This window comes from Carassius auratus, chromosome 37, assembly GCF_003368295.1.
Source record: "Carassius auratus strain Wakin chromosome 37, ASM336829v1, whole genome shotgun sequence".
Lineage (NCBI taxonomy): Eukaryota > Metazoa > Chordata > Actinopteri > Cypriniformes > Cyprinidae > Carassius > Carassius auratus.
The window spans coordinates 9,971,520-9,985,945 of NC_039279.1; the positions used below are offsets into that span (position 1 = coordinate 9,971,520).

At 37.9% G+C, this 14,426-nt stretch overlaps 2 protein-coding genes across 3 annotated transcripts in view; one reads left to right on the forward strand and one right to left on the reverse strand.

Annotated features, from left to right (window-relative positions):
* Window positions 1-5,349, forward strand: LOC113056133 (phosphatidylinositol-glycan biosynthesis class F protein-like). Of its 2 annotated transcripts, none has more exons than XM_026222674.1 (6): window positions 1-93; window positions 414-664; window positions 757-848; window positions 926-1,042; window positions 2,331-2,439; window positions 4,724-5,349. In XM_026222674.1, the coding sequence occupies exons 2-6, from the start codon at window positions 434-436 to the stop codon at window positions 4,835-4,837; spliced, it is 663 nt and encodes a 220-aa protein (XP_026078459.1). In that variant the 5' UTR covers window positions 1-93; window positions 414-433; the 3' UTR covers window positions 4,838-5,349. The 2 variants fall into 2 exon arrangements, with proteins under 2 accessions (XP_026078459.1, XP_026078458.1); XM_026222673.1 differs by having other exon boundaries at window positions 3-208.
* The window catches only part of LOC113056134 (rho-related GTP-binding protein RhoQ-like), a 24,859-nt gene continuing 15,409 nt past the window's right edge, over window positions 4,977-14,426 (reverse strand). The window contains exons 3-5 of the mRNA XM_026222675.1: window positions 11,225-11,389; window positions 5,869-5,964; window positions 4,977-5,710 (exon numbers count right to left, since the gene is read on the reverse strand). Of these exons, the coding sequence (XP_026078460.1) occupies window positions 5,555-5,710; window positions 5,869-5,964; window positions 11,225-11,389 (417 nt within the window). The 3' untranslated portion in view covers window positions 4,977-5,554. The remainder of the gene's footprint in view (window positions 5,711-5,868; window positions 5,965-11,224; window positions 11,390-14,426) is intronic.

The following is a 14,426-nucleotide window of genomic DNA, read 5'->3' on the forward strand; positions in this document are numbered from 1 at the left end:
ATTCTACCGGAAGTACACGACAGTCATGTTTTGTAAATAAACTGTTCTACTTTTATATTTATTTGTAGTCTTATGGCAGTCGGACCAGAAAGGGTACGATTGTAATTTGTATATATCTGTTTAAGTGCTTGATGAATCTGGATTTTTTATTTGTGGACAAACACTTAAACTAGTCACTCCACTTCACTGGCAAGTCTTTACTTCGAAGGTGTGTTAATTTTTTTAATTGATCACTTATTTTAGTTTTCTTTTTTTCCACAAATGGATATCGCCAGTACCATCATTACGTTGGGTTCTTATCTGTGTTTTTTGTTGTTTGACCTTATATAAAATAGTTCGACAGTAACGCACATCTCTCTTGCAATCGTTCTTTCATCCCATTGATTTCACTTACTCTCATTGTTCTTTATCAGGTAGCACCCACTAAACCTCCATGATGTGGGATGTTGAGATCAGGGGCATGGCATCGGCTCATGCAATTGTTGCTTCCTCCATCTTCATGGCAACTGTGATGCCTGCTGTGTTTGTGGAAAACTTCTCTGTTTATGGGAGCCACATGGTTTGGCTGTACTGTGTGGCTGGATCTGTTGCTGTGGTCAACATTACAGTCTTTTGGCTTCTTGGCATCAGCCCACCAACAAAGAAGAACACACTGAGCTACAAGGTAGAGATGAGCAAAATGTTTTGCAATTATACACAAACATAATCGATGACTTTCATAATTTGTTGAATTTCCTTTGTTTTTTTCTTTGACAGCTCAACAGATTGTTCAGATCCTGTCTGTACTTTTTACTGTCATGCCTCTTTTTTCATACTGTGGTGGTACTTTACGGTGCACCTTTGCTTGAGTAAGTACGTGCTTGTTTATTTGTTTGTTGTCCCAAAATGTAAAATACCAATGTATACGTCATGCATCACATTGTAGGTCTGCTCTGGAGACATTTTCTCTGGCTGTGCTGCTGTCCACACTCACGACACTGAGATGTCTCTGTGTCCTGGGTCCTAATGTACAGGCATGGATCCGGGTTTTCAGCAGAGATGGGTAAGCGCAGGATAAACTCTCTACATGAAGGACTGGAACTATTGCCTGCTCCCTGGTTTGTGTGTGATTGTTTCAGAGACAGTCCTCAGTGGCTGGAATCCACTAGATGGAGACCTTGTCCAACTTTGACGAATGGGTGCAACAGTTCTTATAGTTTCACAGATGGGATTATTGTATGATGAACACATTATAACTAGAATAAATGAAGCAAAACCCATTTGAAATGACAGTTGCAATGCTCAAATCCTAGTTTGTGGGTAACTTAAGTGTGTCTTAATGCTCTCTCAGATCAAATCCAGTTTTTTTTCTTCACTGTAGGGTGGGACATGAACTGCGTCTTGTTTACTGATTGTATAAGTCAGCATTTAATTAGTAATATCGCTAAAGATTCTCTGTGTGTATTGTTTTAGCTTCATTTAAATGTTAGCTTCAGACTAACTGAAGTGTTTTGAAACAAGGCCACAGAATGTTTGGCTGAGCTACTGTGTTTATAGAGCTGCAGTATCTCTGCTTAAGCACTGCAGGAAATTTGACTCTCAGATGTAAATACGCAGTGCATGGTCTGTTTTCATCGAACGTTCATAGATCTATCTTATAACATTGCACTATATATCAATCCTCATATTTATTAACCTACATACAACCTTTTTTTTATTATACACACTACCGTTCAGATGTTTGGGACTGGTAAGATTTGAATGTTTTTGAAAGAAGTCTCATGCTCCTCAAGGCTGCATTTATTTGATCAAAAATGCAAATAAATAACAGCAGTAAAATTATATTATAAATATTATTCAAATTTAAAAGAACTTTTCTATTTGAGTATATTTTAAAATATATTTTAGAATTTTACTCCAGGCTTCAGTGTCACGCGATCCTTCGGTAATATGCTGATTTGGTGCTCGGAAACATTTCTTCTTATTATTATTATCATCAGTGTTAAAAACAGTTGTGCTGCTTAATATTTTTGTGGAAAGCGTTATATATATATTTTTTTAAGATACTTTGATGAATAGAAATGTAATTTATTTAAAAAAATAATTTTTTTTTGTATTAATAGAGACTTTACTGTGCCTTTTGGTCAATTTTATGCATCCTTGCTGAATAAAAGTAAAATTTTCTTTTAAAAAAATCTTACTAAGCTCAAACTTTTGAATGGTAGTGTATGTTCATATGAAAACTGCTTCTTTTTTTGGTTTATTTTCTGTATTTAGGAGTGATGTCTGTTTTTCTATCACTTTAATTTGTTATTAGTAATATTATGATGTTAAGCATGTGTTGTTTTCAGGGCGATGTCCGTGTGGGACACCTCTCTTCAGATTACCACTGGCTGTAGTGTGATTGGGGCCTGGCTGGGAGCTTTCCCTATTCCTCTCGACTGGGATAGACCCTGGCAGGTCTGTGTGATGAGACTAATGCAATATTGCATTGCCAACTTGTCTCAAATTCCAGTCATTTAAAAGGGAATGTCAATGTTAATGCAGATACTTCTGGCTTATTGTGATGTGGCACTCAATTGGGTGATTTAGTTTTGAGTCGAGCAACCATCCCAGTGCATTTGTTCTGTTCCAAAAGCCCCTCAAAAATTTGTCGCTTAATGAGAGCATTGTTTAGTTACAAATGTATGCTCAGTGAAGAGATCAGATTTCTGCTGTGGAAGCAGATTTTCAGTCGAGGGTTCCTTGTTTCAAAGCTCTAGCTCTAATGCTGCAGCAAACCTCAGAAAGGAGGAACATGCCAGAGAAAGGTTTTTGCTTTGTATACACTACTATTCAAAAGTTTGGGGTTTGATGATAAAGACTTAGATTGTTATAAAATATTTCTATTTTTAATAAACGTGGTTCTTTTTAAGTTTATCAAATAATCCTGAAAAAAAGTATCATAGGTTCCAAAAAAAAAAAAAAAAAAATTATATTATATATATATATATATATATATATATATATATATATATATATAAAAATAAAGGTGCACCACTTTTTCCAACATTGATAATAAATCATTAAATACAGCATATTAGAATGATGTGACACTGAAGACTGGAGTAGTGGCTGATGAATATTCAGCATTGCATCACAGAAATAAAATATATTTTAAAGTATATCTTTTTATTTTGGTCAAATAAATACAGCCTTGGTGAAAGAATTTGACTTCTTTAATAAAAAATAAAATAATAATAATAATTACAAATCTTACTGATCCCAAACTTTTGAACAACAGTGTAAATCTTTTGGTTTTGTTTTACTATTATTATTATTTTTTAATGCATTCGGTTTGTAACATTTTAAATGTAATTATTTATTGATTCTTAAAGGTATATTTTAGCAAAAATGTAAATTAGTTCACTCATTGTCATTGACAATGAAAAAAAAAACCTGGACTTTTCTCCTGCAGAAAACAAAATGCAATATTTTAATGTCCACATAATAAAAGCCAGTGGGGTCCAGTGTTGCTCTGGACCCCCCGATTTTCATTTTATGGGTAAAAACCTAAAAATGGCACGTACCTTTTTATTCAGAAAAAAAAAAAACTTGCTTGAAACTTGCTTTCTTTTATAATCAAAAATGTCTAAACTACCAGCTAAAAATTTTGAATGATTACAAATTTTTAAATGTTTTTGGAAAAGTACTCTTATTCTCACCAAGGCTGCATTTATTTGATAAAAAATACAGTAGTACATTAAAAAAAGGTATGTTGTGAAATATATTCTATTGTAATAAATTTTAAAATGTTATTTATAATGATGGCAAAGCTGAATTTTCTCCAGTCGTAACTCCAGTCTTCAGTGTCACATGATCCTTCAGAAATCATTCTTATATGCCGATTTGATGCTCAAGAAACATTTATTATTAGTAGTATCAATGTTATAAACATACTTTGCTGCTAAATGAAATACTACCAAGAAATAGATTAATACTTTGAAATTTTGCTCCAAAACAGCATATTAGAATGATTTCTGAAGGATCATTTAAAATAGAAAACATTGAATTAATTGAAATTACATTATGTAATATTAGTGTTTTAACATTTTTGATCAAATAAATTGCACTTCGAGCATAAGAGATTTCTGACAAAACATTCTTACAGACCCAAACTTTTGAACAATGGCATATAATTTGTTGTTTAATTAGTATTAAATAATTAAGACAATAAGACAAACAAGACAAAAAAAAGACAAAATATTAGAAAAACCTGTTTTATAGCCTGTAAATATTTTGAGGCAAGTCATGAAATGTACATTCTGTTCATCAACTGTGCATTTGGCATCAACAGCAATTTCATACTTAATAATGTCTTCTCATAAAACCGCTGTGACTTCTGATGTTTATATTAGCAATTTTGTTGCTCACAATGTACTGAAAGCTTTAAAGACCACTCCACATATCAGCATGGACTGCAAGAAATTCATAAAAAAAAAAAAAAAAAAATCGAAATAACATTTGAAATCACCTTGATCATATGAAGCAAAAATTCTAAATGCAAAGCAGTCGGCACACACCTGAGAGGCAAGGCCACCCATACATAACACTCAAAACTCAACGTTAAAGAAAGCGAAAGAAAGCAGTCTCGCATATAAAATTTGGCTGGTAAAACACCACAGTGATTCTGTAGAATTTGCAGTCAGTCACCTGTGCTCCTGCTAAAAGACAGCTTTGATCATTTTGTGGTTCCTCTGTCCAGGTTTGGCCCATTTCTTGTACCCTTGGGGCAACTACTGGATTTCTGACTGGCCTCCTCGCTGCTCCTGTCTGGATCCACTGGCATCGCAAACAGCTCACCTACAAGCTCAAGTGAGGAAAAGGACACCAGAAACTGAGAGAGAAAGAGATCCAGGCTGGAGTCAAAAGACCAGCACCTGCTCCAAATTCAAGAAATGATGCTCGACTCCGAAGTCACATTTACAAAAAAAAAAAAAAAAAAAATCTGTTGTTTCTGTTTTTTTTTTTGTTTTTTTTGTAGAATAGATATTTAATTTGTCATATGTTCCTAATGGCAGTAATTATTTGATAATTCCTCTCTTTTTCCTGTAAATTAAGCCAGTACTGACATTTAGTAATTTTGCAATCCAAATTGAGATGCAGAGTTTCCCTTTTTGAAGTTAAAAAAAGTCTTACTTCTGTAAATGACCCATGGGTTTGGTTGTGCTGTTTAGGCTTGTCTGGGTTTGGTCTCCTAAATGAACTCGTGCTTAATAAGCCAGACACAGAAATACAGTTTGACAGTTCTTGCTCATTAGAAAGGGTGTCTCAGACATCTCTTTCACTCTCTGTGCTTATATTTTTAATAAATCATTTTGTCCATTTTCATCTCAATGTTTACAGTTCTTTTGTCATTGAAAAGTGTGTCTTTTTGTCAGTTGTTCTTGTCATTCCGCCATAACTTGGACCTTTCATATTTCAGTTGCAGGTGACTGGGCCCATTGCTAAACCATGTTTGAGTTCAGAAGTCAGATTGAAATCTGGTTGGTTGTCAGTTCTTGCTTTCTTTCACTGGTGCCCCTGAGCTGGTGTATCATGTGATGAGGCAGCAGTCGATGCAGCGTGGGCCCAGTCTTCGCTTGAGCGCACCTTTCTTAGGAGCCAGAATGGCTATAATGGCCTCATCAAACACAGTCTTCAGGCCTTTCTGTGTCAGTGCTGAGCATTCAACATAACAGCAGGCACCAATCTGGAAAGGCACAGAAATTAGACACATTTATAGGGCAAACCAGTAAGTCATGACAATCTTTTCACATTCCTTTTGACCCATGTCTGACTGTTTTCGCAGAACAAAGTTTCAGTTTGATTTTGTACTTGAGAAAAAAAGGAACTATCTATTCTCCTCACCTCCTTAGCTAGCTTCTGGCCCTGTTCTGTCACAATGGGCTTTTCCTTCACATCGTTCAGCTTGGCAATAGTCTTGGGATCATCCCGCAGGTCAATCTACGGGAAAAAAATGGAGACGGAGACAAATTCACAGTTAAGTATGCTCGGCGTGAAGGTTTGAGCATCTGTGCTCTCTGCATTTCTTCTGAGGATGACTGATGAGATCTCATACAACGGGGTTTGATTTTAGAGCAGAAGGCTCCAGGAAATTCAACCCAAGACCAGATGGTGGCATGCGTCTACAGACTCCCCTTTCACCTAAAAAGTACCACCGTAGTTCTCTAGAAGGGTCTCCGTCTTCCCTGTTTCCAATTAAAATTCCACTTCATCAAAGTTTGAGTTTTTGCCAGCTGCTCTCCATACATCCACAGAGGTATTACCAAACCACTACACAGAGCAGTGCTTCCTTCACATCATCCAATTAGGCGTGTGGAGTACAAATTGAAAAGGATTCCTTTAAATATGTCAACAGCATAAGTGAAGCTTTGCAGGGTTCAGGGTAGGACTACGTGATTCAAAAAAAAAAAAAAAAAAATCAATCTAACTGAATTTTTTTAGAAAAATCCAAGTTGGCTGTGCTTGTTTGTAGGACTGCACATTTTGGTCAAAATTTCATCATTATGGTTATAAACATTAAATAAATACTTCCTTAGAGAGTATAAAATTCAATACTTACTGCATATCCAATATAGGACTGCATGTTGATGCGACTGTGGCTGTCATAATTTTCCAACGTTAAACCACTTTTATTTTAAAGGAAACCCACAAGCAGCACTTAAAGCTTATCTTTTTTGATGAGAACTTCTCATTACAAATATGAGAAGATGGAAGGAGCACGTGCATTCCCAAAAGGACATTACACTCACAAATACAGATGCAGAGATGAGTTTGCATGCAGCAGCTTTAATAAATTGCATTAAAGCTTTAGTTCACCCAAAAATGAAAATTATGTCGCGTTTTACTAACCCCCGAGGCTTCCTATGTGTATACGACTTTCATCTTTCAGACGAATCCAGTCGGAGTAATATTCAAAATTTTCTTTGATCTTTCAAGCTCTGTCATTGCAGACAGTGGGTGTTGCATTGCTTCAGTCCAAAAAAATGTAAATAAAAAGCCAGCAACCATAAAAAATAAATAAAAATAAAAGTGTCTCACGCAGCTCTGGGGGTTGAACAAAGGCCTCCTGTAGCAAATCGATGCATTTTTGTAAGAAAAATAGAAATAGAAAAAATTCAAAACTTAATTACATCTTGAATCTAGCTTGCACCAAAAGTTGTACATGGAAGCAGTTTCGGGAGCATGTCGTATGAGGTCAGCATTGCACATGCACCAGTAAGTCTCATGAAAACTAACATATGTTAACAAGGTTTGTCGATCGGTAACAGTTGATATATTAAACTTTTCCCAAAAACTGTCGCGATTAGGGCCATAACATCACCTCCATTTTTTAATTTTATTCTATGGCACCTATAAAATCTTTTGGACTGAAACACTGCAACACCCGCTGACTGCAATAACAGAGCTTGAAAGATCAAACATCAAAGACCATTTTTAAATATAATCCCCACTTGATTCTTCTGAAAGATGAAAGTCATATACACCTAGGATGCCTCAGGGGTTAGTAAAACGCAGCCTGATTTAACATTTTTGGGTGAACCAACCCTTTAAGCTATATCATGATTTCGGTTTTATCCTGATTTATCATGCAGCCCTAGTTCGAGGTCCTTGTTCCCTTTGACTCTCCCTGGCCTCCTTTGAACTGCATTTGAATTCATCTTTTTCTGTGGTCTGATTAAGACAGGAAGCATGCACACAGAAATAAACATGACCTGAAAGGACTGATGGGGCTGATGACGAACCTCTCACTCTTAAACCTGCAGTAGGTAACTTTTGTAAAAATATTTTTTACATATTTGTTAAACCTGTCATTATGTCCTGACAGTAGAATATGAGACAGATAATCTGTGAAAAAAAAAACTAAAAATCAAGCTCCTCTGGCTCCTCCCAGTGTCCCTATTGCCATTTGCAGAAATTAATCCGCTCCCGGCAAGAAACAACCAATCAGAGCTGCGGTCCGTAACTTTGTGTTCAAAATGTAGAAAAATGTATATAATAAGCGAGTACACCATGAATCCATTTTCCAAACCGTGTTTTTAGCTTGTCCTGAATCACTAGGGTGCACCTATAATAAGTGTTTATATTCTGACTATTTTAGATTGCTTCGGGGGTACCGCGGCGGAGTAACCCAGTACCTTTGTGATTCTTCATAGACATAAACAGAGAGTAGTAGTTCCGGCTAAAATGTTATTCCGCAAGACGCAAGCAGTTCTGTTTATTAACCGCTAGAGCGTCAAAAGTTACCTACCGCAGCTTTAACACACATAGGTTATTTTATTTGCCAAACCACAATTATAAGCCATTTGGATAATTTCACTGACAATATCATGCTTTAAACACTGTTTGACTGAACCTTTCATGATGGCACACAAATCAATATTTTAAATCCATAATATTACCACAATTTAAAAACACATCAGTTAACAACCACAATGGATTCTCCCAGAACATAAATATCTGTAGATAAATATAAATAAATGCACATTTCAGTAATTCTGACACAAAAAACATTTTAAAACAAAAACTGAATGAGTTTGGGCTACATTGGGATGTACAATATATTGATAACATATTGGTTATTTTAGATATTTGAACATCAGTCTTGTTTGATATTGGATTTATGCTGTATAAAAAGCAAAACTGGATATTTTAAATATTCAGTATTAGTTAATAAATAAGTCCATCTAAAAAACAATACTTTAATAACACGATTAAAAAATCTTTAGCAAATCTCCAAATGCATATACATTTTGTGTATTGTACATTATAATATTGTGATGCCTAAATTTTTGTGTGTGAGTTTGTTTATGTGGTTAACGAGGACACAAATTTGTAGAATGACATAGGTATGACATAGGTATTACAATGAGGAGGTGGTTTATGAGGACATTTTAGTGTCCCCGTAATTCAAAATGCTTATAAATCATACAGAATTAGTTATTTTGAAAATCCAAACATGCACAAAGTTTCCTGTGAGGGTTAGGTTTAGGTGTAGGGTTGGGGTAAGGCAATAGAAAATACAGTTTGTACAGAATAGTAATGGGTTTTATTCTGTACAAACTATTTTCTATTACCCTACCCCAACCCTACACCTAAACCTAACCCTCACAGGAAACTTTGTGCATTTTTGGATTTTCAAAATAACGAATTCTGTATGATTTATAAGCATTTTGAATTACGCCTATGGAGAGTCCCCATAAACCACATATACCAACGCGTGTGTGTGTGTACGTGTATGTATAATATATATATATATATATATATATATATATATATATATATATATATATATATATATATATATATATATATATATATATATATATATATATATAGTAACGATAAAAACTCCCTAATCATCGGGAAGGAGGAGGCGGGAACCGGCGCACAATCAAAATATTTTAATATCCAAAATAAACAAAACAGAAACACAAATAAAAAGCAAACATAAAATAATGTCCCAGGCCTGGTCCTCTCTCGTCCTTCACGGTTGTCACTCCAGTTTTATATCCTTCCATCTCCTACGTGGGACTCAAGACCGGCGGTGGGGCGCAGGTGTAGCTCATCTCCAATCACTACACCTGGCCTCACTCCTCGTTCCCACGCCTCTCGGCCCCGCCCCACTCGCCACATACCCCCATCGCCCCTCGCAGGCCGGGGGGTACCCTCGAGACTGCGCTCTACTACCCCCCACCCCCCCCCCCCTTCCCTCCGGGGGGGACCGCTCACGGGGACCTGCAGGAACCTGGGGGTAGGACAGACGAGGCGAGAGAAAAGGAGATGGAAGGAGGAGCGACAAGGACGAGAGAGGGGAGAGAGGAAAAAAAAAAAAATCCGGTTCCCAGACGCACTGCTGCTCGGCCCTCCACCAGCTGGGTGATCTCCTCCGCGGTGCCTGGCGGTGGCACTGGACGGCCCTCGGCGGACGGCGCGACACTCCTCCGCCGCCCGATGGACGGCAACGGCTCCTCCGGTTTTGGGCAGCCGGCAGGAGTCCCCCGTTCCCTGCCCCTCCGGATTCCGTCACGGGGGCGGCAGGCTCCGGCCCCCTGGCGAACGGCGCCGACTCCTCCGCTCCCTCACGGACGGCAGCCGCCCCTCCATATCGTGGGCGGCCAGCAGCGAGCTCGCCCGTCCCCGGCAACTCGCTCCAGCCCACCGCCTCGAGCGTCCCTGGCGGCACATACCTCGCCAGCTCGAGGGCACCACGGATTCACCACAGTGGCGAGGGATCTTCAGCAGCGCGTCCCTCCTTCTCCCGGGTTTCGGCACCACTGTAACGATAAAAACTCCCTAATCATCGGGAAGAAGGAGGCGGGAACCGGCGCACAATCAAAATATTTTAATATCCAAAATAAACAAAACACAAATAAAAAGCAAACATAAAATAACGTCCCAGGCCTGGTCCTCTCTCGTCCTTCACGGTCGTCACTCCAGTTTTATATCCTTCCATCTCCTACGTGGGACTCAAGACCGGCGGTGGGGCGCAGGTGTAGCTCATCTCCAATCACTACACCTGGCCTCACTCCTCGTTCCCACGCCTCTCGGCCCCGCCCCACTTGCCACATTATATATATATATATATATATATATATATATATATATATATATATATATATATATATATATATAAAAGAACTGTAATAGCTGCCATTTCTCAAGTACTATGCTACAAACTATTCATACCGTGTTTTTCCATATGCATACTTTGCACAGTATGGGAATTTGCAGAATGCATGGATGACACGCACGGTTAAAAAAAAAAAAATTTAAATGAATAATATATCTATGTATATACGTATATATTTTTTTCTGTCAGGACATTATCCAGTCGATTTACAGACATATATCACTTTAACCCGTTAACCTTACAACATAATGAAATTATTCAAAATACAGGTAAAATAACTGTAAAAATAAAAACTATAAAAATCAATATTCCTTTACCAATTCCTTCATATACAGACTACAACATTTAACAAAACGAGCAGTATACACATTCAGACCACACAATGTCTTTTTCTTTGTTAAAATGAACAATTTTAATAGATATATTTTCACAAAAATAAATAGACACCAATATAGCCACTGTATACTGTAGCATTCTAGTGTTTGAATTGTTTTTTTGTTTTGTTTTTTGCAATTTTCTGCACTATTTTACACACAATTATACAGTATATGCAGCAGCAGTTGTGCATACCTGAGTACCAATGAGCAAGTAAGGGACGTTAGGTGCATACTCCTGCAGCTCAGGGACCCACTCCTCTCTCACGTTCTGGAAGCTGGCTGAATTCACCACGGAGAAGCAAATGAGGAAGACATCTGTCATGGGGTAGGACAGGGGTCGCAGGCGATCATAGTCCTCCTGGCAGAGCAGAGGACACTGGGTAAAAACCAAGCACTGAGCCTTTTTTACTCAACAATGTTCAAAAACGCATCAGGAATGCACTCAAAAGATGTTACTGGAAACATTTACTTCGTAAACAACCCTAATAGGAGTTTGCTTTGAATAGAAAGTGTCATTTCCTTCTCTACAAATCTTAACTAATAGCATCCACTGCTGTATTGACTCACTGTCCTCAAACAGTCTGTAATGGAACATTATCAACAATCACTTAAGCAGCAACCAGAAATTATGCTGACCCCAATGACTGAGCAGAGATTAATATGATTTAGATTATGGTTTGTGACCCATAAATCCATATTTCACTCAATAGCGTTTCCTCCATCTCCCCATTTGTCCTCTAAAGCAGCACGGAGGCAGAGACATGTCCTCTGGAAACCAGAAATCCCAGATGCTAAAACGGATAAGCCTGGAATTACAGGAGACATGTGACTGATATTTTTGGGAACTAGTTTTTTTTTTTCAACGTGTGTGTGTGTGTGTGTGTGTGTGTGTGTCTGTGTCTCCAGAGGCAGCATGTGTATTGGTATGCAATCATCCATGGTTATTCTTTCTAATGAGAGTGTGTCTAAACTATAACCACATGTGCCTCTGGCCATGCATTGCAGTATAAACTTTTCATTTGCCACAGGGAACCATCCTGGGCTTCCAGAAATGAAACCTCAGAAATGTGGAGCCAGAGTTTCTTAGCTTCAGAGTTCAATTGACCATGAGATCTCTCATCTTGGAGCACCTTTGCATCTGACCAAAAGTGACGTTACTAACAACTGCCAACTGAAGACTGCGAGTGAAAAAGTACTTCCACCAGTTTCCATAACTTGGAGCTCTTCGGGATTTCTAAAGCCTTGAGGTGAGGTCAGATTAAAACACCAAAAAAAAAAAAAAAAGTCTATTGTCTATTATCAACAGCACAAAGATGTAGCAAAGCCCACAAAGAAGCCACTTTCAAACCAAGCAGCTTTCTCTTGGTCAACATGGTGAATTTGAGTGACCAACTTAAACACAAGTAGAAATCTGTGTGGAGAACTGTTTTGCCCTCGTGCAAAACCCCAACTTGCAAGGATTCCTGCTGGAATGACTTGATTTTGTTTGTGAAACGGTGTTAAATGTGATCTCACCTTCAAAGGCCTCAATATACTTACAGCAATGTTGTAAGGAATATCTGAGCGGTAGTATACTGCTAGCGAACAATTATGTCCCAATTATGATATTTCAAATATTGCCTTTCATGCAGTGTTTGTTGTAGCTGTAACAATATAAAAGATCTGCAAACTAGTAAATCTGAAAGTGCACTATAAATAAAGTTATTGTCTCCCAGAAGAATTAATCGATTCTGAACAGCCAAATGAATCGTCAGTAACTCGAATTCCACTACTTTGACGGCTACATGTCACGGGGTAACATATTTGCATAATGGCCACCTTTTTTTCGACGTTGGCCGGTCGTGAACAATTTGATCTGCCCTCAAACACTGTAGCTTGTTCGTGTGGTTAACACATCATGTTCAGAAGATGCAGTGTCCTACGCTCTGAAAGTTTTATTTTCACTTCCAAAAGATGAGGCTGCAGAGAATCGGTGGTTAAAATAAATGTTTCCCAATATACCATATCAGTACAACCCCAATCTTTTTTGCATTCCCATCATTTTACCGACGACTGTTTCTCTAATCTTGAGGAGTTTAACGAGGGATTTACAAAACTCTTGCTCTTGAAAGATGGCTCCACACCCAGTTTATTTGGACCAGCTGGCTCCACTGAAAGACAACCTGTAAGTATAAATAATGGATGTTTAGATTTTCTATTGAGCGTTCCACATACAGAATTATGGCAATGGGTGCATCTTTTCCGACACATTCTGTACGCAATAGACCAATCACAACAGACTGGGCCATCTGACTAATTAGAGCAGAGTATTGAAAGGAAGGGTTAAGAGATACTGAATCTTAGAACTGCTTCTAATAAATCATCTGAGAACTGCTGGAAAATAAGGTGTTATTAATATATCAATATAATATTTTATATATTAATAATATTTAGAGAACACAAAAGCATTTTTTTGAACTTGTCAACCTATTGTAGGAGACTCCTATAACATTAGTAGGAGTTGTTCCGATTCCGATACTAGTTTCGGAAATATCACCGATACCACAACAAATTCTGGCATCGGTGAGTACATGAACCTATATACCAATCCGATACAATTTTCTTAAACAAGACCTAGTTATGACCGCTAGCTTTGCCTAACCGCTGCATGGTTGTTCTTCGCTAATCAGAATGCATTGCAAACACAGGAAGTTGTGCTGTGTTGCCACAAGCAACCCCTGTTTAGAGCAGCGAAGAAGAAATGAAAAAGCATTAGCAGTATGTCCGCTGTTTAGCAGTATTTCAGACTGGACCAACTAGACAGTAAAACGGCGACTAGGGTAGTTTTTCATGTCCACGGTTTGAAGCAACCCCAATACCAATAATGTGATATTTAGCCCCTAAAATGCGAATTTTACCAAGACAACCATGCCATAAAACAAAACGTATATTTTAACCCCGGGAAGCATTTTTTTTTTTATCTGGGAACCTCCTGGAATCGTTAGATAGTTTTGGACTAGTTTTGAGAAGCAACAGGGCAGGATTTGTTGTGAAAACCTGGCAACCCTGATCTGAACGCACGTGCTGGAGATAATACTTCTAATTAAAGGAGCGTTTTTACTGATGAGATGTGCATGAAAATCGCATTCGATTTTTTGCACAGCCCTACAACCTTAATTTCTATTATGTCTGTTTGAATACTCGATTCTGATTGGCTGGAAGGTGTGCATTAAAACAGTTTAGGGCACAGGGAATTCCAAGGCAGTTTAATCACAGTTCTACACTAATCCACAGCTTTCATTGACACACACATAACTCGCACAAAGAGATCAGAGATCGCACTGTACACAAACAGAAACATCCAGGGGCACAGTAACTTGTTGTCAACACGGTCTTGTGACTTTTATTCTCGGGTG

Excerpts from the sequence above, each read along its gene's own strand:
- LOC113056133 (XM_026222674.1), top strand. The coding sequence starts at position 434 with ATGATGTGGGATGTTGAGATCAGGGGCATGGCATCGGCTCATGCAATT. Across the intron at positions 665-756 it reads AGAACACACTGAGCTACAAG|CTCAACAGATTGTTCAGATC; the intron begins GTAGAGATGAGC and ends TTTCTTTGACAG. Across the intron at positions 849-925 it reads TACGGTGCACCTTTGCTTGA|GTCTGCTCTGGAGACATTTT; the intron begins GTAAGTACGTGC and ends ATCACATTGTAG.